The sequence below is a fragment of the Capricornis sumatraensis genome, chromosome 8, assembly GCF_032405125.1.
Source record: "Capricornis sumatraensis isolate serow.1 chromosome 8, serow.2, whole genome shotgun sequence".
NCBI classification, from domain to species: Eukaryota; Metazoa; Chordata; class Mammalia; order Artiodactyla; family Bovidae; genus Capricornis; species Capricornis sumatraensis.
The window spans coordinates 79,111,138-79,134,063 of NC_091076.1; the positions used below are offsets into that span (position 1 = coordinate 79,111,138).

The 22,926-nt window shown below is 41.1% G+C and overlaps 1 protein-coding gene across 1 annotated transcript in view; it reads right to left on the reverse strand.

Annotated features, from left to right (window-relative positions):
* Positions 1 to 22,926, reverse strand: part of STX8 (syntaxin 8) — a 199,445-nt gene that overhangs the window by 170,817 nt on the left and 5,702 nt on the right. Inside the window, exons 2-4 of the mRNA XM_068978553.1 lie at positions 17,966 to 18,065; positions 9,999 to 10,093; positions 354 to 464 (exon numbers count right to left, since the gene is read on the reverse strand). Of these exons, the coding sequence (XP_068834654.1) occupies positions 354 to 464; positions 9,999 to 10,093; positions 17,966 to 18,065 (306 nt within the window). The remainder of the gene's footprint in view (positions 1 to 353; positions 465 to 9,998; positions 10,094 to 17,965; positions 18,066 to 22,926) is intronic.

Genomic DNA, 22,926 nt, shown 5'->3' on the forward strand with positions numbered 1-22,926 from the left:
AAAAAGAAAAAACATCATCTTCCAACACAGATAAAAACATGACGTCCAGAGTTTAAAAGGCAGCTAACACAGCAGAAGTTCAACCAGGGAATGAACAGACATTTTCTGACTTCGTCTGTATTCTATCCAAATAACCATCTTCCAAAATGGGATTCAGCTGAATGTGCCTGGTTTACTCAAACCCAGAAACTTAATGAAAACCAGGCTGAACAGAAAATGACAGTCAAGCACTACAAATGAACAGACAGGATGTATTTCACCAGATAAAGAAATTAAGCCCTTCGGGAAACAACTGTAATCGCTGCAAGTAAGTTTCGCCGGCTGCTTAATCCCTGTAAAGGAAAGCATCATACCTGATAAGATCGGGTTCTGCACCCTCGTTCTTAAAGGAGGCCAGAAGTAGTCTCTCTCGAGTTACAAGATCATCCAAGAGGTTCTGTCTTCGGTCTCCTTCGAGCTGTGTTCTGCAGGCGACTCGTTAAGGTCCAAGAGTAGGTGAATTACCTCATTTGATCTATTACGTTATTAACCCCGCTCTCCAAGTCAGAGGGGACTGTTACAAACTCGAATCAACCCTACCCTGAAGAGGCCTGAGCCAGCGCTCTCCTGCTCTGATCTCAGCCTTCACTGACCCTTCCAGTAAAGGACCTGGACAGAACCATCGCAAAGGACTTAAAAACTGTGAACCAGACGCACCATGTGAGATCATTCACTGAGAAATACAGTTGGTAAAAACGATTTTCCTCCCAGTGGCCAACCCTGAAATGTTCTCTACAGCACACTGTGGCTCAGGGAATCCTTAAGTTCTGAGTGCTGGTCACAGTGGTCAAGGGTTTTTCCCTTGACATTAATACCTAAGATACTTTGTTAAAAAGGAAAAAGAGAAAAAAAAATAGCTTTGTTGTCCTCTTTCATATTATTAACACCTATTAATGCACCTACAATATATGTTGTAAAGTGCTACTTTCTACACATTTGCTCTAAAAAACGCTGTTGCCATCAGCTCACTACTCTGCATGATTTTTAATAATTCTAAACAAAATTACAAAGAAATAACCATATTCTAAGGTGTTAATCTATGATCTGTGCTAGACTAGGGGTCCAAAAGCCTACTATTTCTGTTTTGATCATTATCCATGGTCTTGACCAATTCCTTCAGTGTTTTGGATCAGTTTCTTCAGATGTCCCCCAGGTAATCTCTCATACCTTTTCCAACACAACTCATGGCCATAGGTTTCCCAGTTCGTTAAAGAGTGGGACTATTGCTTTGGATTTATAGACACTTCTCGGTTTGAGAGGGATATTAAATCCTGCATTTAGGCCCCAAAAGTTTGAGAACTTGGCAGAATACAGTAGTTTTCCCTGGGTGGGAAAACCACGGCCCAGTGAATCTACTTTGGTTGATAATTTTGAATAGAAAGAGCTGGATAGCTAGCAAAAAAAGCAAATAAACCCATAAAAAAATATTCCCCGGTAACAGATACTAGCTAGAAAAATCATAAATCCCCCCCAAACCAATGTAACTATGCAGTGTTATTGACTCTGGGCATTTATAAAATAATCATGGATACATTCTCTCAACATTCCAGAATGCCCCGATTTCCTGAGAAAAATGACTACTACGGCTTTTCCATCTCCTACTGGACTACGGTCACTACGAACCCATCTTGGAAACAGTGAAGCAGCAACTGTAACTAAGAAACAGTGAGCAAGTCCTTCCTCTGCACTAATAAAAGGGCCAAATATTAGCCTTCTGATCAGCGCAACATCAAAAATAAATACAGGGTGTTTCAAATCAGTGGTAAATTGTCAATAGAGCAGAAGCGGCCCCTGGGGAGGGTAAGAGGGGTGGGGAGGAGAAGGGACAGAAGCTATGACATAAATTATACAGGACAAAACAGGAATTTTAATTGTGGAAATTACTAATTATATCACAGTGCTGATTAGCCTCGTCTTCCATTCTATGCTCAACCTACTCTGGCAACCTGTTTCAGTTCTTCAATCCTCCAAGTGAGCATAAACTCAACGATAATCCAATATTATAATTAAGCAGATTATGGATCAGGGGTTTAAAGGTAAGAAATAAAATTACAGAAATATCATTAGAAAACACCTTTGGAGAACTTTCGAATACTCTAGAGTAAGGAAAATCTTCCTAGTCGAGAATGTCAAGCCAGAGGTCATGAAGGAAACTATAAATCTGTATAAAAATTGTAACTATCTGCAAAATAAAAGTACAAGTGGCAAATTAATAGTGGCAAATTTTAAAACGGCAAAGGATATAACAGGGCATTGGAAAAAAAAACCAGGAATTATGTTAATAAACTGAAAAAAATGCAGTTTTACATTAGTGAAAGATATACAAATTGAAACATACTGTCATTTTTGCCAGCCAGATAAGAAACCATGACAGAAGGCTCTAGAAAGGGCTGAGGAACCAAGCACTCTCAGACATCCTCGGTGGGAATGGAGATGGGTTCAACCAGTTGCCAGACTGTCTTCTACGTACCTAACGGAATTTAAAAGGCACATTCTTTTAACAGGAATTTCTCCTGCAGATACGTTCACAAGACTATACAAAGATGTAGGAACAGGGAATTCCCTAGTGGCCCAGTGGCTAGGACTCCGCACTTTCACTGCCCAAGATCTGGCTTCAATCCCTGGTTGGGGAACTAAGATCCCACAGGCCACCACTTAGTGCAGCCAAAAAAAAAAAAAGATGTTCAGTGCAGCATTATTTATAACAGCCAAATACTGGAAACATTCTAAGGTTTGTCAATAAGGAAATAGCATACCTTGGCAATGGCATGTTCTGTAGCCCCCTTCCCCCAAAACAGAGAGAATAGGAAAGCCCTGTAGGTATCGATGATAATGAACACATTATCATTTATGAGCACTTACTAAGTGCTACACAAATTATCTGATATGGAACAATCTCCAAAATAAAGTGTTAGACAAAGCCAAAAAACAGCAAAGAGCTGAATAGTGAATGGTAAGCTCCCACTGCATCCATTAAACACATATGTTGATATATACACAGAAAATTTCTCAGAGGAGATAGAAACAATTGCCTCCAAGGAAAGGGAACTGGGGACTCAGGGTGTAAGGGAAACTTCCCATCTACTGGGTATTGCTTTGGACTGTTTGACTCTATTAAATGCCAACTAACAAAAAGTTTTAGAATGAAACATACGATACGATCCTTCTGTAGTCAAAAGCATTTTACACTTACATGTACACATATCTGTTCATGCCTACAAAAGGCTGTGATAATAGGAACCAACTACCAACACTGTTAACTGTGGAAGAATAAGCTAGAACAGGCTGGGGATGTGGAAGTGAGAGAAGAGTGAACAACTAACAACAGAAAATGCCCGGGGAGAGGGACTTCCCTCGTGATTCCTGTGGCCGAGAATCTGCCTTGCGATGCAGGGGATTCGGGTTTGAGCCCTGGCTGGGGAATTAAGATCCTACAGGCTGAAACTACTGAAGACTGTGTGCTGAGCCCATGGACCACAACCAAGATCCGACAGAGCCAAATGATATTTAAAAAAAAAAAAAAAAAGGAAATCGACAGGTGGAAAGCACCTTTTATAGAAAAAGTAAAGGCAAGTTTTAAAATTTAGCAGACAACTGAATTTAAACTATTAATTAACCAACAAAGGACATCAATTTTAAGAGCAGTAAAACTTGGTGATTATATTTTGAAGAGGAGGAGTAACTGGAGAACAGAATCACAGACAGTTGATGCTGGGACAGGTAAGTCGAATCTCTTGTTCACCCGACAGGAAACCATGGCAACAGCGGGTGAGAGCCCAGCTCCTTCTCACCACCTCGTGTGGGGCTTCTCTACCCTGAGGCCCCCAGTACTGCTCACTTAACTTTGCCACTTCTTAGCATCCTGTTAATAACAATACTGATAATATTAATTCAGAATATTCCAGAGATCCCCTGTAAATGTGGAACACCTGGAAAACTAACCAATCAGGAACACACACTCTACCTCCTGGTTTTGTTTTTATTTTACTCTATTGAGAGAACAGACCATAAGGAAATGGGGGATAGAGGGAGCCGAAGAGAATAAAAAGATGCACAGCCCTTCTGCATGGCACACTTACTATAATGGAAGTTGTTGCTGACAAGAGGTCAGAGAATCACCTAGAAGGTAATGACACTCCATGGATGTGGGCTCATGGTAGCTGGGGGGCGCGGGTACAGGGTAAAGAAGGACAAGCAGAAAACAGGGCAGATGGTCATGAGGCCAGTGCTGGGACCTTCTCTTCCATCAACTTGGTGAATAACCAAGGAGGAAGATCAGAGAACAGACAGCGAAACGGAAGATCTAACCACCACAGTACTCTGTCGTTGGCCGGACTGAATGTACATGTAATTACAACCAGTTCATGCAAGGTTGCAAATGAAACTAGACCCTGATTTTGCATCACTGTGCTTCGGAGTCCAGCTTCTCTGCTATAACCTGGGAAGTACTTCCAACCTAGGATGGAGAGGGGTGAAGATGGGGCTGGACCCAGGGAACACCCTATTCCCTCCCCCACTTCCAGCTCCTGGATTTTCTCCTAATTGGTAGAAGGCATAAGAATTTAAGTAAGTCTTCCGTGCAAATTAATTGCTTTGGAGAAGGATAATTACTTCCAGAACCACAAGAAGAATTACAGAGACAGTTTAAGGTCCCAGAGGCCAGAAGATTTTTCTGGCTCACTCAGCACTTCAGCTCTTCCATTTTTATTTATTATTTGCTTTTAAGGGGAGTCCCTGGTGGCTCAGATGGTAAGGAATCTGCCTGTAATGCAGGAGACCTGAGTTCAATCCCTGGGACGGGGAGATCCTCCAAAGTTAACAAACTCTACTGAGTGTCTCTTATGGACCAGCCCAGGTGCCTACCTTCCTCAAAGCACTGATCCCATTTTGCAAGTAGTATTTTAATACTATCATTATCTGCATGCCTGGATGTACCCTCCTTATGTGTTATAAACTCCATAAAAGGGTACCTGTAAATTCTCCACATTAGCTGTAATTTTAACAGTGATAAAATGGTAAGCATGATAAAATGGTAAGCAGCAGTTAATCCTCGAGGAGGGCTTGCTTTATGCAAAGCACCTTCTATGCATATAATTTAATCCTCCCAACAATGCTATAAGCTGGATGTACTTTATCCTTTTTTCACAAATTAAGAAAACAAGGCACAACGAAGTTAAGTAACTTGCCCTCGAAGAGTTGAAAACTTTTATTCAACGCCAACGATTATGGGGGAGCTTGTCCTGTGAGATGCTTTAAATACAGCATTTTCTTCAACTTTCACAACAGCCTGCAAAGCAAGTCTGATTATTCCTACTCTGTAGATAATGAAACTGAGGTCAAGAAAGGCCACGTTGCTCTCTGGCCTTGAGGCAGTGGTGGAGCTGGTCTTCTATCTCAGCTGTCTGCCACCAAGCCAGTGCTGTCCACAGTGTCCCAACAGTGCCCAGACTTAGGGGATTCATGGAGCAGAAGTATTTCCAAACAAGCTGTGGGGGTGGGGAGGAGGGATTTATATAGACCGATTATACACGTTGCCATCTATGTGGACATTCCAAAAACCACAACAGACAACACTCTCATCTGCTTTTACTACCATGGTGAAAAAGCAAGATGTTAATACTCGAAACCAGAAAGAACCACGTAACAGACTATAAATCAGAAAATTCCTACTGAAATAAAAATGACCTTGTTCTTAATTTTCTCACAATAGCAGACACCAGTGAAAACTGTTATGGCCAGGTGCAGTGTTTTAGAACCACGTCCCCACTACTGGGGCACCCAGGGGCTACTCTTAAAACCTCTCCAGTGAGCTCCTCCACACCTACATGTAGCCACGTATCCAGGTTTGTTACACGGGGCATCTCTCCAGCCAGCTACCTTTCTACTCATCTTTCTTCCCCCAGAAAACAAAGTGGAACAGGGTTATGTTATCCATTAAAAAAAAAAAAGAAGATTATTTTTCTATGTGGACCATTTTTTAAAGCCTTCATTGAATTTGTTACAATACTGCTTCTTTTTTTTTTTTTTGCTTTTATTGGCTGCAAGGCATGTGGGATCTTAGGGTTTGAACCTGCATCCCCACTATTAGAAGACAAAATCTTTACCACTGGACTGCCAGGGAAGTCCCCTTATTTATCGATTCTTAAAAATTAATTCTCCAGGACTTCTCACAAGAGACCAAAATAGCTTTTGATACTGAAATCCTTTGTAAAGTGATTTTCAAAAATTCTTTTCAAAGTACTAAAAGTGCTGCCTTTGAAAAACCCAACAAAAAGACAAGCTTCATGTAAAACTAATTCTAAGAATAACCTTAGTGCTACCTGAAATTTCCTATGCGACCTCCTGTTGCACACAGCTTTTCTCAACTGGTGAGACCATTATAATCACCGTCTCCAAGAAGCACTGTGAATAGAAGTTAATGCTTTTCAGCAATTTTCAACTCTCTGGCTTCAGGACTTTGGATTATGAATTGCAAGCTAACCGATTCGAAAGCACGCCACTTTCATTTTAATTTCACATTTATTCTTGCCAGAGAAAAATACTTTTTCATGAAAGAGCAGTAACATCTTATGCCTAACATCCCAGAATTTAATTGTTTGGAAGGCATTTTCATAGGACTTATCTTTCTGGCAACTCCTAGTGTTCCTTGGAAAACTTCACGACTGCAGAGAGGCATAAATTTCTTAAGTCAGGTACCAGAAACTCTCGACTGCCCGACACAGTAAGGAAATGTGGTTTCCAAATATTCACATTAAAAAAGTCACCCCACATTAATTATGCCTCAAGAAAAAGGATTAAAAAGTCACTCTCTTGGCGATTTATGGACACACATTTTTCTAAGAATTACAACATCATAAAGTATACCTAATAAACCACAGTGAAGACTGTTTAATCTTTCTGATGATTAAGAAGGGTCTTGAGGATTTGCATTATAAACAAGATTTGTCTTGGCATTACAGCAACACGCCAAGTAATAGGGAATTCTCACTGAAGACAGGTCATATGACAGTGGACTGTATTCTATCACTAAAGTAGAATTCAGCTTTTAAACAACTGGCTTTGGATCCAGACAGCCCTGCATTGGAATCTTGGCTTTCCATTTCTCATCGGTGGGGACTTAGGCAAGTTACTTAAGCTCTTAAAGATTCTTCTCCTGGGTGTGAAGAAAATTCCTCTGCTGGAATGCTGAAAGTAAAAGTTATTAATTTACATCAGTGACTTAAGGCACAAGCTGGCCTTGGCCTCAGTACCTTTTTTGTAAAGAAGGGAAAGAACCCACCCAAACAGTCTAATAATACGAGGATACTAGGCCTGACAAGTTGCTATCTGATACATCTTAAATCTGGATGATAACTGCCCTAGAATTACCTCAGATAACTGCCATAGAATTATCTGAAATGTTTGGGAAGAGGAAGGTCAGGGAGAGGGAAGATGTGAGAAACAAGACAGTAATTAAACAGAGGCCTGAGTAATACAGAAGCTACCTCCTTCTTCCCGTTCTAAGAAACGGTCTCCCTGAAAATCCAGAGGTTAATGAGCGCCCCCTGGTGGCTCAGATAGTAAAGACTCTGCCTGCAATGCAGGAGACGCCGGTTGGACAAGTCCCCTGGAGAAGGAAACGGCAACCCACTCTAGTATCCTTGCCTGGAGAATTCCATGGGCAGATTAGCCTGGAGGACTACAGTCCATGGGGTCGCTAAGAGTGGGACAGGACTGAGTGACTAACACTTTCACTTTCCCATAGGGCGATTCTCTAAATTCCATCCCTAGCTTTGGTTGCCGTTCCAGTAGAAAGAGCCCCTATTATTTAAAAACAAAACAGAATTTCAAGAAAGTTGTTATATTCCAGTTGAGTGTTTGATTTCTCCTAGAAAAGTCTTAATTATTCACATGATAGTCCTTAAATACTTTCATAATATATTTAATAACTCGGTTTGGTGTTTTTTAATGTCTGGTGCTTAATTCAGCAAATTCTGAGATCACCACGAAACCAGATGCTGCAAGATTTCAAAATGTGGTTAGACTGCAAGGATTTGCAGAACAAAGTCAATTATTACTGCACCGTGCTTGGTACGCCTTATAATTAATAACTAGCAGAAATTATTAATAGAAGTAAAAGTTACTAATTTACATCTTCTTGCACCATAGGTTTAGCACATAAATATTATAAGATGTGCTATGTCTGGGGGTTTCCCAGGTGGCACTAGTGGTAAAGAATCCACCTGCAATCCAGGAGACATCAGAGACACAGGTTCGATCCCTGAGTTGGAAGATCCCCTGGAGGACAGCATGGCAACCCACGCCAGTGTTCTTGCCTGGAGAATTCCCATAGACAGACGAGCCTGGCAGGCTACAGTTCATAGGGTTGCACAGACTTGGACACAACTGAAGCGACTTAGCTGACATGCACACATTATAAGATGAGTAATAATCAGTTACCTATTAGCAAATACAGTTATTAATATTAAATCAGGAAACAATATTTAGCTATGTTTCTAATATACAATTTAGGTAATACTAAAATGGGTTTGCACACCTCGATCCCATGTGCAGACTTCCAAGCACTTGGTAGAGAAAACAGCTCTGCTGACATGAGGTCAATATATTAAAACTTGTGGATTTTGATAAAATAAAAACTCCTTACATAATAAACTAACTGGGCAGTAACAAACCATCACCAGACAGAGGGTAAAGTTACAAACTGAACATATCAGAATGCTCTAATTGTGTTAAAAATAAGGCCTCAATTGTTCACTGAAATTAAACTTTTATTTGAAACCTTACTGGGTAAATAACTGAATACTAGAAATCATGCAACTATCTAAACCAACCTCTCTGGTGACATATAAGGATGATACTTGGAGAAAAATACATTTTCACAACATCTTGTATTGTTTTATCTAAAAAGCTACATTTTCACCATGCTTAAAATTGGGCAGGAACAATCCATTTCCTGAGATACCAAAGTCTGGGTCTTTGGTATAAACCATGGATAAAGGAAAGGGATGGTAAGAGAGGCCCAATTTGAGGTCAGTTGTAAACTCAGATTTAAGGGATTAGTTTATGTAACAGGTCACATATATTTTCCTAAATTGATCAGATCATGAATTTCTAAAAAAATAAAAAGATTTTAATACTTGACATCGTTGGTAGGAAGTAGAGGTGATGTCACAACTGACTTCACACAGGTGCCTCCCATGAGTGAAGTGAGTAAAGTCGCTCAGTTGTGTCCGACTCTGCGACCCCATAGGCTGCAGCCTACCAGGCTTCTCCCTCCGTCCATGGGATTCTCCAGGCAAGAATACTGGAGTGGGTTACCATTTCCTTCTCCGGGGGATCTTCCCGACCCAGGGATCGAACCGGGGTCTCCCGCATCAGAGGCAGATGCTTTTATACCCCCACCTAGCGACTTAGCAGCAGCAGCAGCAGCAAAAAACCTCCCAAACCAGGGGTATTGTCACTTCTAGAACCATAAGGTGAAGAAGTCACATCTCAATAACCTACATAATCGGGGAGGAAAAAAGTACGGTTTCTACTGGTATGAGTCTCTTGGAAAAGTAAAGGAATTGTTCAAAACTCTGGGAACTGCACTGAGCAGAATCATGGCTCAAGAGCATCATCGAAGTTCTGCTGCTGGACTACTTTCACCGCAGTCTAGACAGGTAGCAACGCGGGGCTTGGTGTAAACACAGCGCTAACAGAAAACACGGGCTGCCTGCACGGTCAAGGTTACACCCAACTAAGTAAGTTCTTGCTGTGCGTCTTGCTTCGCCAGCATATTCACTGTAAAACATATAACGGACCCTTAAAATAGAAATCGAGATTATAGGCAATATTTTAGAAACCAGGTCTTCCTCAAGCTGTGGAAAAAATCTGGGTGGCCCAGATTCCTTCCTTTCTTAAAATAAGACTGCTTGTCCTCCCACTCTAGCAAGAGGTGGAAATGTTTACATGGATACATCTGATGTGTTGCCACAGCTCTTAGCAATAAGTCCTTCAAAAGGGCGATCTTTTCCTTCAGTTTCTGCAACAAAGCTCTGATTGTCACGGTAAGCTGAAAAGAAAAGAACACAGCCTAAGTATGCTAGTCCAGAGGTGTGCAATCTCCTAAAAATATCATGTAAATGCTGCTTTACAAACTGATTCCATCAGGGGAAGGCTGGAAGAGACATCAAGCCTCCCAATGATAACCTCAAGATTGTATGGAGTCTTAATGGTTGCCTGGGCCAGCCACCCATCTAACACTTATACCCAACCCTATGACCTGGCCAGGTGGTAAGTCGGTCCATCTATGAACCCTGATTTTGCTCTCACAATCAGCTGAATTCTGGCCCTTGAACATCTATCTACCTTTGGATCCTATTTGTCTACCAGGAGCCACACAAGAAATTGCATGTACCCCATCTTTGTTCACCAGCAAAACCCCCACAGTTCCCTCACCCACACTGCAAAGAACAAGATGTCAAGCCCCATGGCCATCCTGGACAGTCTTCCCTAAACACACTGGTATCCTTACAACCCATTAAAAGTTTTATAGCAGTGTGGCCTTTCTTTACAAGAGGAATGTTAACCACATATGACTCTTTTTTCCAGGAGTGTGTGAATTTTCTCCAATCTACAAACCCAGAGTCAAGTTTTGTTTGTGACTCTTAAGTGCTGCCTTAAAGGACGGTGGAGAGGTGGGGAGAAAGCCTCCCAGGAATTTAAAAATATGAAAAATAAAATCAACCCTATAAAGTAAACATAGTCAACCACGGATATAATCAGAGGCATGTTTAGAAAGACAAGATTGTCACAAGTTTCATTTGCTACCTTGTTAAAAGGAACAATTATACAACTGCAGTGAAGCAGGGGCTCTCTCCTTGGATTAGTGGGGTCACAGAAGGAAAACACAGCAGAACAGCAGAGGCTGGCCAAGGACGACATACATCAAGCAACCCACAAAGGTGTCAGCAGCCAAGAAAAATCTAACCGTAACTGTTCTAATACCTCTGGGAACCACGGAAAAACCACCCACAATGTCTATGGGGAAACACCATGGAAGGCAGATCTTTCCAGAGCAAAACAGACAAACAAAAGAACAATGAACACACACACACACACACACACACACACACACACACACACACACACCCCAGGTCTAAGAGTCTACAAAATTAAACATCAAAAGCATTTAACAGATGAAAAAGTATGTAGTCATTAAAAAGTATGAATGACATCTAAATTTGTTAACATAGAAAGATATTCATCGTAATTTATTAAAAGAAAAAGAAATCAAGTCATAAAATGCAATGTCACTCACATGGAGAAAAAACAACCCAGGAACTAAAGACATCAAAACATCAAGTGTGGTTGTCTCTAAGTAGCAGGATTTCTTAATATTTTATAAGAAAGCTATTATTTTCAGGAAAAAAATTCTGTTATGAGAAGTTAACAGAAGCTTTCCAAAGCACAGAAAAGGATGAAAGCCTAATTCATATTTGAAGCTAACACAACATTGGTAACAAGCACTGACAGGAGATAAGAGGAAAAAAATAAGCCATTTGCCAATCTCCCCTAAGGATTATAAATGTAAAAGCCTTTCAAAAATATTAGCAAAGCAAATTAAAATAACAGTATGCCATCACCAAGCAGAACTTATCTGAGCAATTTAAAAATACTTTGATGTTAGAAGATCTCATAATACAGCTAATAGTATTAATAACTAAAGTTATTAGTAGTATTAATAACTAAAGTTATTAGCAGTATTAATAACTAAAAATAGAATAAACATATGATTAATACAACACAGGGGAAATTAATTAAAAACATGACAAAAAACGAGGAAAGAAAACTCAGAATGGGTCAGCGCTGCCTTAACAGCAATATTATTTAACTTTGGTCTAGAGTTCTAACCAACGCAATAAGACAAGTTTAAGAAATACATAAGGGCTGGAAAGAAGGAAATGAAATTATCATTATTTGCAGGTTAAAAATAGTCTATTTGGCAAAGTTAAGAGGATCAACTGAACAATGACTAGAAAAAGGTAAAGAATTCATGGTGGTGATCAATCACAAAATGAGAAAAATCCAGGGCATTCCTAAATTCAAGGAGGAAGAACTCTCCTACAAATTATTTTTAAACATCATTAACAATATCAACAAAATCTAAAACATATCTAGCACAGTGCCTGGCCTATAGTAACTGCAGGAAACACGGCTGAAGGAATGGGTGAAGGGAAAGAATCAACACCACAAAAATGTAAATGCTCCCCAACTTAATCTATAAAAATACTACACATCTATCCAAAATCCCGTGTGCAGTGCTTTTATTAGAGAGGAGGAGTTAAATGAGGCACAGCACAAAATTCTTTTTAATAAAGCTCTGCAGGGCTTCCCCGGTGGCTCAGTGGTGAAGACTCTGTCTGCCAATGCAGGAGACACGGGTTTGATTCCTGATCCAGGCAGATCCCACATGCCGTACATGGAGCAACAAGGCCTGTGCTCCACACCTGCTGAGCCTGTGCTGCAGAGCCTGGGAGCTGCAACCCCTAGAGCACCCTAGAGCCTGTGCTCCACAAGAGAAGCCACTGAAATGAGAGGCCCACCTACCGAAACTACAGAGTGGCCCCCACTCTTCACAACTAGAGAAAAGCCTGTGTAGCAATGAAGACCTGGCACAGCACCCCGCCCCCCAAGTAAACTAAGTAAGTAAAACTACGCAAAACTGCTGTTAGAGGAGGATAAATGAAGGGAAATATAGAAAGATCAAGGATATGTGTTACAAAGGGAGCCTTACACAATCAGAGGTTAAATCCTTATTAAAAAAACTGCAAGGGTAGGATGCTAGAAGTTACCAATGGCTTCATTAGTGCAAAAGAACAGGTCCAAAAACAGTGCAGCTGTGTAAAAATTCAGTGAATGAAACAGGAGTTACTTCATGCTTGGGCAGGGATTAATAATTTAGCAAATGGGGAAAAAATTACAATACACAAATTTCAAATATTGTAAAGATTTCTGTGTTCTAAAAAAGATTAAAAAAGAGGAGAAAGTTTAAAGAAAATTTAGGTAATTAGACAAACTATTTCTATTAATATAATCCCTGAGTATGAAAAGCCTAACTATTATCTTAGAAAAGGCCATGAATAAAAACAGTGATAATTTCAAGTAAAACAAGTATTTAAATTTAAAAACAAGTATGTATATTTTTAAAAAGTAATTTATAAAATCAAAATCCAAATTAATAGAAAAAATATTTGTGCCAAATGTGCCATATCAAAGCTTAATCAAAGCTTAGTTAACAAATAGGTAAGAAACACTTGGAAATTCAGAAATAATAAGCTAGGTTAAGAACATGTATAGGAATGTAACAGGCAATTCATAAAGGAAGAAATGCAAACATCCAAAAAATAAATGAAACGATGCTCAATGGCATAAGTAACTTTTAAAATGTATATTAAACTACTGTATACTTAACAGAGAAAGATTTTTTTAAAGTTCATCAGAATTGGTATAGACATGTGAATCTGAGACATTTTTTAAATGTTTAAAATTTTATACAACCTAAATCCAGAAAGCCTACATTGAGGAATTTAATCTAACCTGGGCAATAATTCAGCCACATGGGAAACTCATTTTAATAATTCAGTTCAGTTCAGTTCAGTCACTCAGTCATGTCTGACTCTTTGCGACCCCACGGACTGCAGCACGCCAGGCCTCCCTGTCCATCACCAACTCCCAGATCCTACTCAAACTCATGTCCATTGAGTCGGTGATGCCATCCAACCATCTCATCCTCTGTCGTCCCCTTCTCCTCCTGCCTTCAATCTTTCCCAGAAACAGGGTCTTTTCAATGAGTCTGTTCTTTGCATCAGGTGGCCAAAGTATTGGAGCTTCAGCTTCAAAATCAGTCCTTCCAATGAATATTCAGGACTGATATCCTTTAGGATTGACTGGTTGGATCTCCTTGCAGTCCAAGGGACTCTCAAGAGTTTTCTCCACCACCACAGTTTAAAAGCATCAATTCTTTGGCACTCAGCTTTCTTCACAGTCCAACTCTCACATCCATACATGACCACTGGAAAAACCATAGCATTGACTAGACGGACCTTTGTGGGTAAAGTAATGTCTCTGCTCTTTAATATGCTGTCTAGGTTGGTCATACCTTTCCTTCCAAGGAACAAGTGTCTTTTAATTTGATGGCTGCAGTCACCATCTGCAGTGATTTTGGAGCGCCCCCCCCCCGCAAAGAGTCTGTCACTGTTTCCATTGTTTGCCCATCTATTTGCCATGAAGTGATGGGACTAGACACCATGATCTTAGTTTTCTGACTGTTGAGTTTTAAGCCAACTTTTTCACTCTCTTCTTTCAATTTCATCAAGGGGCTCTTTAGTTGTTCTTTGCTTTCTGCCATAAGGGTGGTGTCACCTGTGTATCTGAGGTTATTGATATATTTCTCCCAGGAATCTTGATTCCCAGTCTGTGCTTCATCCAGCCCTTAGTAAAACAGTTTATTGGGCCTCCCAGGTGGTGCTAGTGGTAAAGAACCTGCCTGCCAATTCAGGAGACGTAAGAGATGCGGGATAGACCCCTGGGTCGGGAAGATCCCCTGAAGAAGGGCATGGCAACCCACTCCAGTATTCATGCTTGGAGAAGCCCACGGACAGAGGAACCTGATGGGCTATAGTCCATAGGGGCATACAGAGTCGGACACGACTGAAGTGACCTAGCAGAATGGTTTATCATCAGAAGATGATACTGGTTGAATGGATCAGGGATCTAAATGTAAAAAATGAAACCATGAATTTGCTAGAAGAAATCAGGAACAAATTCCTTTATAACCTACAAGTAGCAAAAGCTATAAGTGAAAATGCAGAGGCAATTACAAATTGATAGCTTTATTAAAAAAAAAAAACTAAAACTTTCATATGACAGAAGCTACCATGGCAAAGTCAAGCAACAAATGATAAAGGAGAGGACATAATTACAATATATCAGAAAGAGCTAATCTCCCTAATACATAAAGAGCTCTTAAAAATTAAAAAAAAAAAATCCAATAGAAAAAAATGGGCAAAAGACAGGGAATTAATTTACAGAATATATATACATATAGTGCTTCAGTTCAGTTCAGTTCAGCCACTCAGTCATGTCCAACTCTTTGCGACCCCATGAATCACAGCATGCCAGGCCTCCTTGTCCATCACCAACCCCCGGGAGTTCACTCAAAGTCTTGTCCATCGAGTTGGTGATGCCATCTAGCCATCTCATCCTCTGTCGTCCCCTTCTTCTCCTGCCCCCAATCCCTCCCAGCATCAGAGTCTTTTCCAATGAGTCAACTCTTTGCATGAGGTGGCCAAAGTACTGGAGTTTCAGCTTTAGCATCATTCCTTCCAAAGAAACCCCAGGGCTGATCTCCTTCAGAATGGACTGGTTGGATCTCCTTGCAGTCCAAGGAACTCTCAAGAGTCCTCTCCAACACCACAGTTCAAAAGCATCAATTCTTCAGCGCTCAGCTTTCTTAAGAATGTGAAAACATACTTCACTTCATATCATGAAAAATGCAAACTTAAAACTACACTGGAAGGTGAAGAAGATTAACAGGTACAAACTTCCAGGTATAAAGTAAGGAAGTCAAGGGAATATAATGTACAGCATAGGGAATACAGTCAATAATATTATAATAATTTCATATGGTAAGATGGTAACGAGACTTATCTGTGATCACACTGTAATGTACAAAAATATCAAATCCCTATGCTGCATACCTGAAACAAATATAATATTGTAATTCAATTATGCCTCAATTTAAAAAATAAATAAAATAAAATTACACTAAAATATTTTATCTCATTAGGTTGGCAAAAATTCAGGAAATTGACAACGCCCTCTGCTGGCCAACCTGGGAAGCCAAAGGTGACAACCCCTGTGGAGGATAATTTGGCAACAGGTTAAAAAAAAAAAAGAAATCACAAATGCCCTGGTTCTGAGAATTCACTCTTAAAAGAAAAAGAAAAAAAAAAAAATCACAAAGCTATGTATTGCAGCATTATTCTTAAGAGCAAAATATAGGAAACAATCTAAATGCCCATTCTTAGGAGACAGGTTAATGAACTATAGCACACACAACAGGGGTTTCCTTGGTGGTTCAATGGAAAAGAATCTGCCTGCCAGTGAAGGAGACTTGGGTTAGATTCCTGGGTCGGAAAGATCTCCTGGAGAAGGAAATGGCAACCCACTCTAGTATTCTTGCCTGGGAAATCCCATGAATAGAGGAGCCTGGCGTGCTGCAGTACATGGGAAACAAAGGAATCAGACACAATTTAGCGACTAAACACCACCACACAGTAGAGCACTATAAAGTCCTAAGAGAAACCAAAAAGATCTCAACGGATTAACATTTCTGTGATACTACTGTTAAGTGAAGAGCAAGATACAAAAGAGCAACCTTTTTGTTAAAGGAAGAGAAATGAGAATACACACACACACACACACACACACACACACACACACACACCCCGGATGCTTATTTCCACAAGTAACACAGGAAGAATAAATGAGAAAGTAAGTTAAAAAACAAAGGATTACTCTAAGAAGAAGTTGAAGGAGGCAAGAAAAAGGGTGGAATGGAGACAAGACTTTGAGTATACCTTTGCATATAATACTGACTTCTGTACTATATAAATGTTTTACATATTTAAAATTTAAGGGCAGGGAAAAAAGCAAACCCTGAAAATGAGTATCAATAGATACAGAGGAGAGCATAAGATACAGAAAAAAATAATCAATTCTCGTATCTTTAAAACAGAATAACCTTAGTATCCTTAGTGAGATATTCTAAATTTAAAAAATAACAATAAAGAGATTCAACCTACACTTAGTATATATAGTGGTGCCTGTGTAATGATTCTGAAAACTTTTTTGTATAAACTATAAGAGAGACCGGGCTTGCCATGTAGCTCAGCGGGTAAAGAATCCACCTGCAATGCAGGAGACTCCGGTTTGATCCCTGGGTCAGGAAGATCCACTGGAGAAAAGATGAGCTACCCACTCCAGAATTCTTGGGGTTCCTTGGTGGCTCAGCTGGTAAAGAATCCACTCACAATGTGGGAGACCTGGGTTCGATCCCTAGGTTGGGAAGATCCCACAGAGAAGGGAAAGGCTACCCACTCCAGTTTTTGGCCTGGAGAATTCCATGGACTGTATAGTCCATGGGGTCACAAAGAGTCGGACACAACTGAGTGACTTTCACTCCTAAGAGAGACCAAATGAGCAAGAACACATCAGTGCTTATGGAAACCTGGGTTCTCACCGCAGGAAAAGGAAAACATTAATTTGGAATGGGGAAGTTACAAAGAAACCTGCGATGCTGGATTAGAATCAAAGGAATTGGCGTAGACTCAGGATTTGCTGGAAAAAACCTTGCCAAATCCCACCACTGTCTTTTTTACAGCCCGAAAGCGGAGGATGATCATGTTTAAATGTAAAATGTAAAAAAAAGATAAAAGACTATCATCGTTTTGTTGAGAATGGTTACTCAAAGAGGTGAGAACTTGCCTCTTCTTCTGCAGAGCCTGACAGATTTACCACCTGGGGGACAGTGTACCAACTCTGGAACTAGACTATAAAACTGTTAGCAGCTTTTAAGATAAAACAGGAGAAATTAAAGAGATGCCCTGCTTCATTTGGTGTCAGTGATTAAGTTAACAATGAATGGATTGGCTGTAATGTCCATTTGACCTCAGGCAACCCACTCCAGTATTCTTGCATGGAGAATTCCATGGACAGAGGAGTCTGGTGGGCCTACAGTGTATGGAGTCACAAAGAGTCAGACACGACTGAGTGACTCACACACACAGGTTGTTACACATACAGCCTCTGAGAGGGGGTAGTTTTCAGACCTCAGAGCTCAAACAAATCCTCTGAAGGGCCCAGTCTCTCCTGGCCTTACCTTGGTTGTATTTTCACCATTTCTTTCATACTGATTTCGCTGCTGAATTTTCTCGGCAATCTCTTGTGCAAGTTGGCAGGTAGAGTCGTAGGTGGAGAACCTGCGTCAGAGTCATAAAGGCAGAGACATGTTGAAAGTTCCTTAAAGGAAATTTCAGCGTAATCTAAAGTTGCAGTTTGTAATTCTAGTCACAACAGCCAACAGGAAGGGGGGATGATAAGAGGGGCAGTGGAGGCATACACACGGTGAATGGTAGCTCACTATGGGATGGGTTCCCTTCTCAACTCTTCCTGTGTAATAACTCACCCCACCCACACAAGAACGCTGGGAGCTGGGTCCCCATCCCCAGCACATACTTGAGAAAAATCAGGCACAGGGAGGTAGAGCCGCTTGCCCAACTGGCACCTCCAGCTGCAAACCCCAGCTGCCTGGCCACGAGCATGTCTGTGCTCCCAACCACTGTGATCTCTGCCCCCTGATAAAGCATCCCAATGCATTCATTCACAAAACATTCAGCAAACATTTCTGGAGAGCCCAGCACTGCTCCAGGCATGGGAGAATACAGCAATGAACAACGAACTCAAGAGACCCCACAGAGACTGAGACGGAACTGTGTTTGGGTGTCTCCTGTGGAGGTACGGGACAACCTGTGTGTGTGAGTCACTCAGTCGTGTCTGACTCTTTGTGACTCCGTGCACTGTAGGCCCACCAGACTCCTCTGTCCATGGAATTCTCCAGGCAAGAATACTGGAGTGGGTTGCCACAGGTCAAATGGACATTACAACCAATCCATTCATTGTTAACTTAATCACTGAGACCAAATGAAGCAGGGCATCTCTTTAATTTCTCCTGTTTTATCAGCAGTGGACTGCCGCAGGGGCAGAGGCTCTGGGTGCGGCAGACCTGGGTATGGCACAAGCCCTACTGGAGGAGGTCACCATTAAACCCAACACAGAGCTGCCAGAACTTACACAGGACTGGGAAACAGACTCTTGGAGGGCACAGACAGAACCTTGTGTGCACCAGGACCCAGGAGAAAGGAGCAGTGACCCCACAAGAGACTGACCCAGACTCGCCCAGGAGTGCCCAGAAGTCTCCGGCGGAGGCGTGGGTCGGCCTGCTGCAGGGCTGGGGGCACTGAGTGTAGCAGTGCATGCATGGGACCTTTTGAAGGAGGTCACCATTATCTTCAGTACCTCCACCATAGCTTGGCCCCAGGTAAATAACAGGGAGGGAACACAGCTGCATCCATCAACAGAAAACTGAATTAAAGATTTACTGAGCATGGCCCCACTGATCAAAACAAGACCCAGTTTCCCCCTCAGTCAGTCTCTCCCATCAGGAAGCTTCCATCAGCCTCTTCTCCTCCATCAGATGGCAGACAAACTGAAAACCACAATCACAGAAAACTAACCAATCTGATCACATGGACCACAGCCTTGTCTAACTCAGTGAAATTATAAGCCATGCCGCATAAGGCCACCCAAGATGGACAACGGGTCATGGTGGAGAGTTCTGACAGAACGTGGACCACTGGAGAAGGGAATGGCAAACCACTTCAGTATTCTTGCCTTGAGAACCCCATGAACAGTATGAAAAGACAAAGAGATAGGATACCGAAAGATGAACTCCCCAGGTTGGTAGGTGCCCAATATGCTACTGGAGATCAGTGGAGAAATAACTCCAGAAAGAATGAAGAGACGAAACCAAAGCAAAAACAACACCCAATTGTGGATGTGACTAGCGATAGAAGTAAAGTCCAATGCTGTAAAGAGCAATATTGCATAGGAACCTGGAATGTTGGGTCCATGAATCAAGGCAAACAGGAGATAACAAGAGTGAACATTGACATTTTAGGAATCAGCGAACTAAAATGGAGTGGAATGGGTGAACTGAACTCAGATGACCATTATATCTACTACTGTGGGCAGGAATCCCTTAGAAGAAATAGAGTAGCCATCATCAACAAAAGAGTCTGAAATGCAGTACTTGGGTGTAATCTCAAAAACGACAGAATGATCTCTGTTCGTTTCCAAGGCAAACCATTCAATATCACAGTAATCCAAGTCTATGCCCCAACCAGTTACACTGAAGAAGCTGAAGTTGAATGGTTCTATGAAGACCTACAAGACCTTCTAGAACTAACACCCAAAAAAGATGTCCTTTTCATTACAGGGGACTGGAATGCAAAAGTAGGAAGTCAAGAAACACCTGGAGTAACAGGCAAATTTGGCCTTGGAGTACAGAATGAAGCAGGGCAAAGACTACTAGAGTTCTGCCAAGAGAACGCACTGGTCATAGCGAACACCCTCTTCCAACAACACAAGAGAAGTCTCTACACATGGACATCACCAGATGGTCAATGATGAAATCAGATTGATTATATTCTTTGCAGCCAAAGATGGAGAAGCTCTATACAGTCAGCAGAAACAAGACCAGGAGCTGACTGTGGCTCAGATCATGAACTCCTTATTGCCAAATTCAGACTTAAATTGAAGAAAGTAGGGAAAACCACTAGACCATTCAGGTATGACCTAAATCAAATCCCTTACAATTATACAGTGGAAGTGACAAATAGATTCAAGGGATTGGATCTGATAGACAGAGTGCCTGATGAACTATGGACGGAGGTTCGTGAAACTGTACAAGAGACAGGGAACAAGACCATCCCCAAGAAAAAGAAATGGAAAAAAGCAAAATGGCTGTCTGAAGAGGCCTTAGAAATAGCTGTGAAAAGAAGAGAAGTGAAAAGCAAAGGAGAAAAGGACAGATATACCCATTTGAATGCAGAGTTCCAAAGAATAGCAAGGAGGTTAAAGAAAGCCTTCCTCAGCGATCAGTGCAAAGAAATAGAGGAAAACAACAGAATGGAAAAGACTAGAGATCTCTTCAAGAAAATTAGAGATACCAAGGGAACATTTCATGCAAAGATGGGCACAATAAAGGACAGAAATGGTATGGACCTAACAGAAGCAGAAGATAATAATAAGAGGTGGCAAGAAAACACAGAAGAACTATACAAAAAAGATCTTCATGACTTAGATCACACATGATGGTGTGATGACTCACCTAGAGCCAGATATCCTGGAATGTGAAGTCAAGTGGGCCTTAGGAAGCAGCATCACTACAAAGCTAGTGGAGGTGATGGAATTCCAGCTGAGCTATTTCAAATCCTAAACGATGATGCTGTGAAAGTGCTGCACTCAATATGTCAGCAAATTTGGAAAACTCAGCAGTGGCCACAGGACTGGAAAAGGTAGTTTTCATTCCAATCTCAAAGAAAAGTAATGCCAAAGAACGCTCAAACTACTGCACAATTGCACTCATCTCACATGCTAGTAAAGTAATGCTCAAATTCTCCAATCCAGGCTTCAATAGTATGTGAACTGTGAGCTTCCAGATGTTCAAGCTGGATTTAGAAAAGGCAGAAGAACCAGAGATCAAATTGCCAACATCCACTGGATTATCAAAAAAGCAAGAGAGTTCCAGAAAAACATCTATTTCTACTTTATTGACTATGCCAAAGCCTTTGACTGTAGATCACCACAAACTGTGGAAAATTCTGAAAGAGATGGGAATATCAGACCTGCCTCTTGAGAAATCTATATGCAGGTCAGGAAGCAACAGTTAGAATTGGACATGGAACAACAGACTGGTTCCAAACAGGGAAAGGAGTACGTCAAGGCTGTATACTGTCACCCTGCTTATTTAATTTATATGCAGAGTACATCATGAGAAACACTGGGCTGGATGAAGCACAAACTGGAATCAAGATTGCCAGGAGAAATATCAAATATCAATAACTTCAGATATGCAGATGACATCTACCCTTATGGCAGAAAGCGAAGAAGAACTAAAGAGCCTCTTGATGAAAATGAGAGGAGAGTGAAAAGTTGGCTTAAAGCTCAACATTCAGAAAAGTAAGATCATGACATCTGATTCCATCACTTCATGGCAAATAGATGGGGAAACAGTGAGAGACTTTATTTTGGGAGGGCTCCAAAATCACTGCAGGTGAAATTGCAGTGACTGCAATTCATGGTGAATGCAGCCATGAAATTAAAAGACGCTTACTCCTTGGAAGAAAAGTTATGACCAACCTAGACAGCACATTAAAAAGTAGAGACATTACTTTGCCAACAAAGGTCTGTTTAGTCAAGGCTATGGTTTTTCCAGTGGTCATGTATGGATGTGAGAGTTGGACTATAAACAAAGCTGAGCGCCGAAGAATTGATGCTTTTGAACTGTGGTGTTGGAGAAGATTCTTGAGAGTCCCTTGGACTGCAAGGAGATTTAACCAGTCAATCCTAAAAGAAATCAGTCCTGAATATTCACTGGAAGGACTGATGCTGAAGCTAGAACTCCAATACTTTGGCCACCTGATGCGAAGCACTGACTCACTGGAAAAGACCCTGTTGCTGGGAAAGATTGAAGGCAGGAGGAGAAGGGGACGATAGAGGATGAGATGATTGGATGGCATCACTGACTCAATGGACATGAGTTTGAGTAAACTTCGAGAGTTGGTGATGGACAGGGAGGCCTGGCGTGCTGTAGTCTGTGGGGTTGCAAAGAGTCAGACATGACTCAGGAAACGGACTGAACTGAATAAAGAAAATAAGGCAGGATAAAAGGATGGAGAGTGAGAGGCCAGGAGAGCAGCTATTTAGGGAAGAGCCCTACAGAACAACAGGTAACATAATGCTCTGAGGACAAAGGACACACACCCACCTGACACCAGAATTCTCTCAAAACATATCCTGAGCTTCTATTTGCTATTCAGCAGGGGTGGGGGCTTTGAAGAGCTCACAACGAATCTCTAACAGTCCCTTAATTTTTCCTTTGCTAACAGCCTTTTCACTTTTTATCTCTTTCAGAAAATATCTAAATGTATACACATTTCATCTCTTCTAAATGGTGGAGACTATGAATACATGACAGATATATTTTCCAGGACTGTGCCA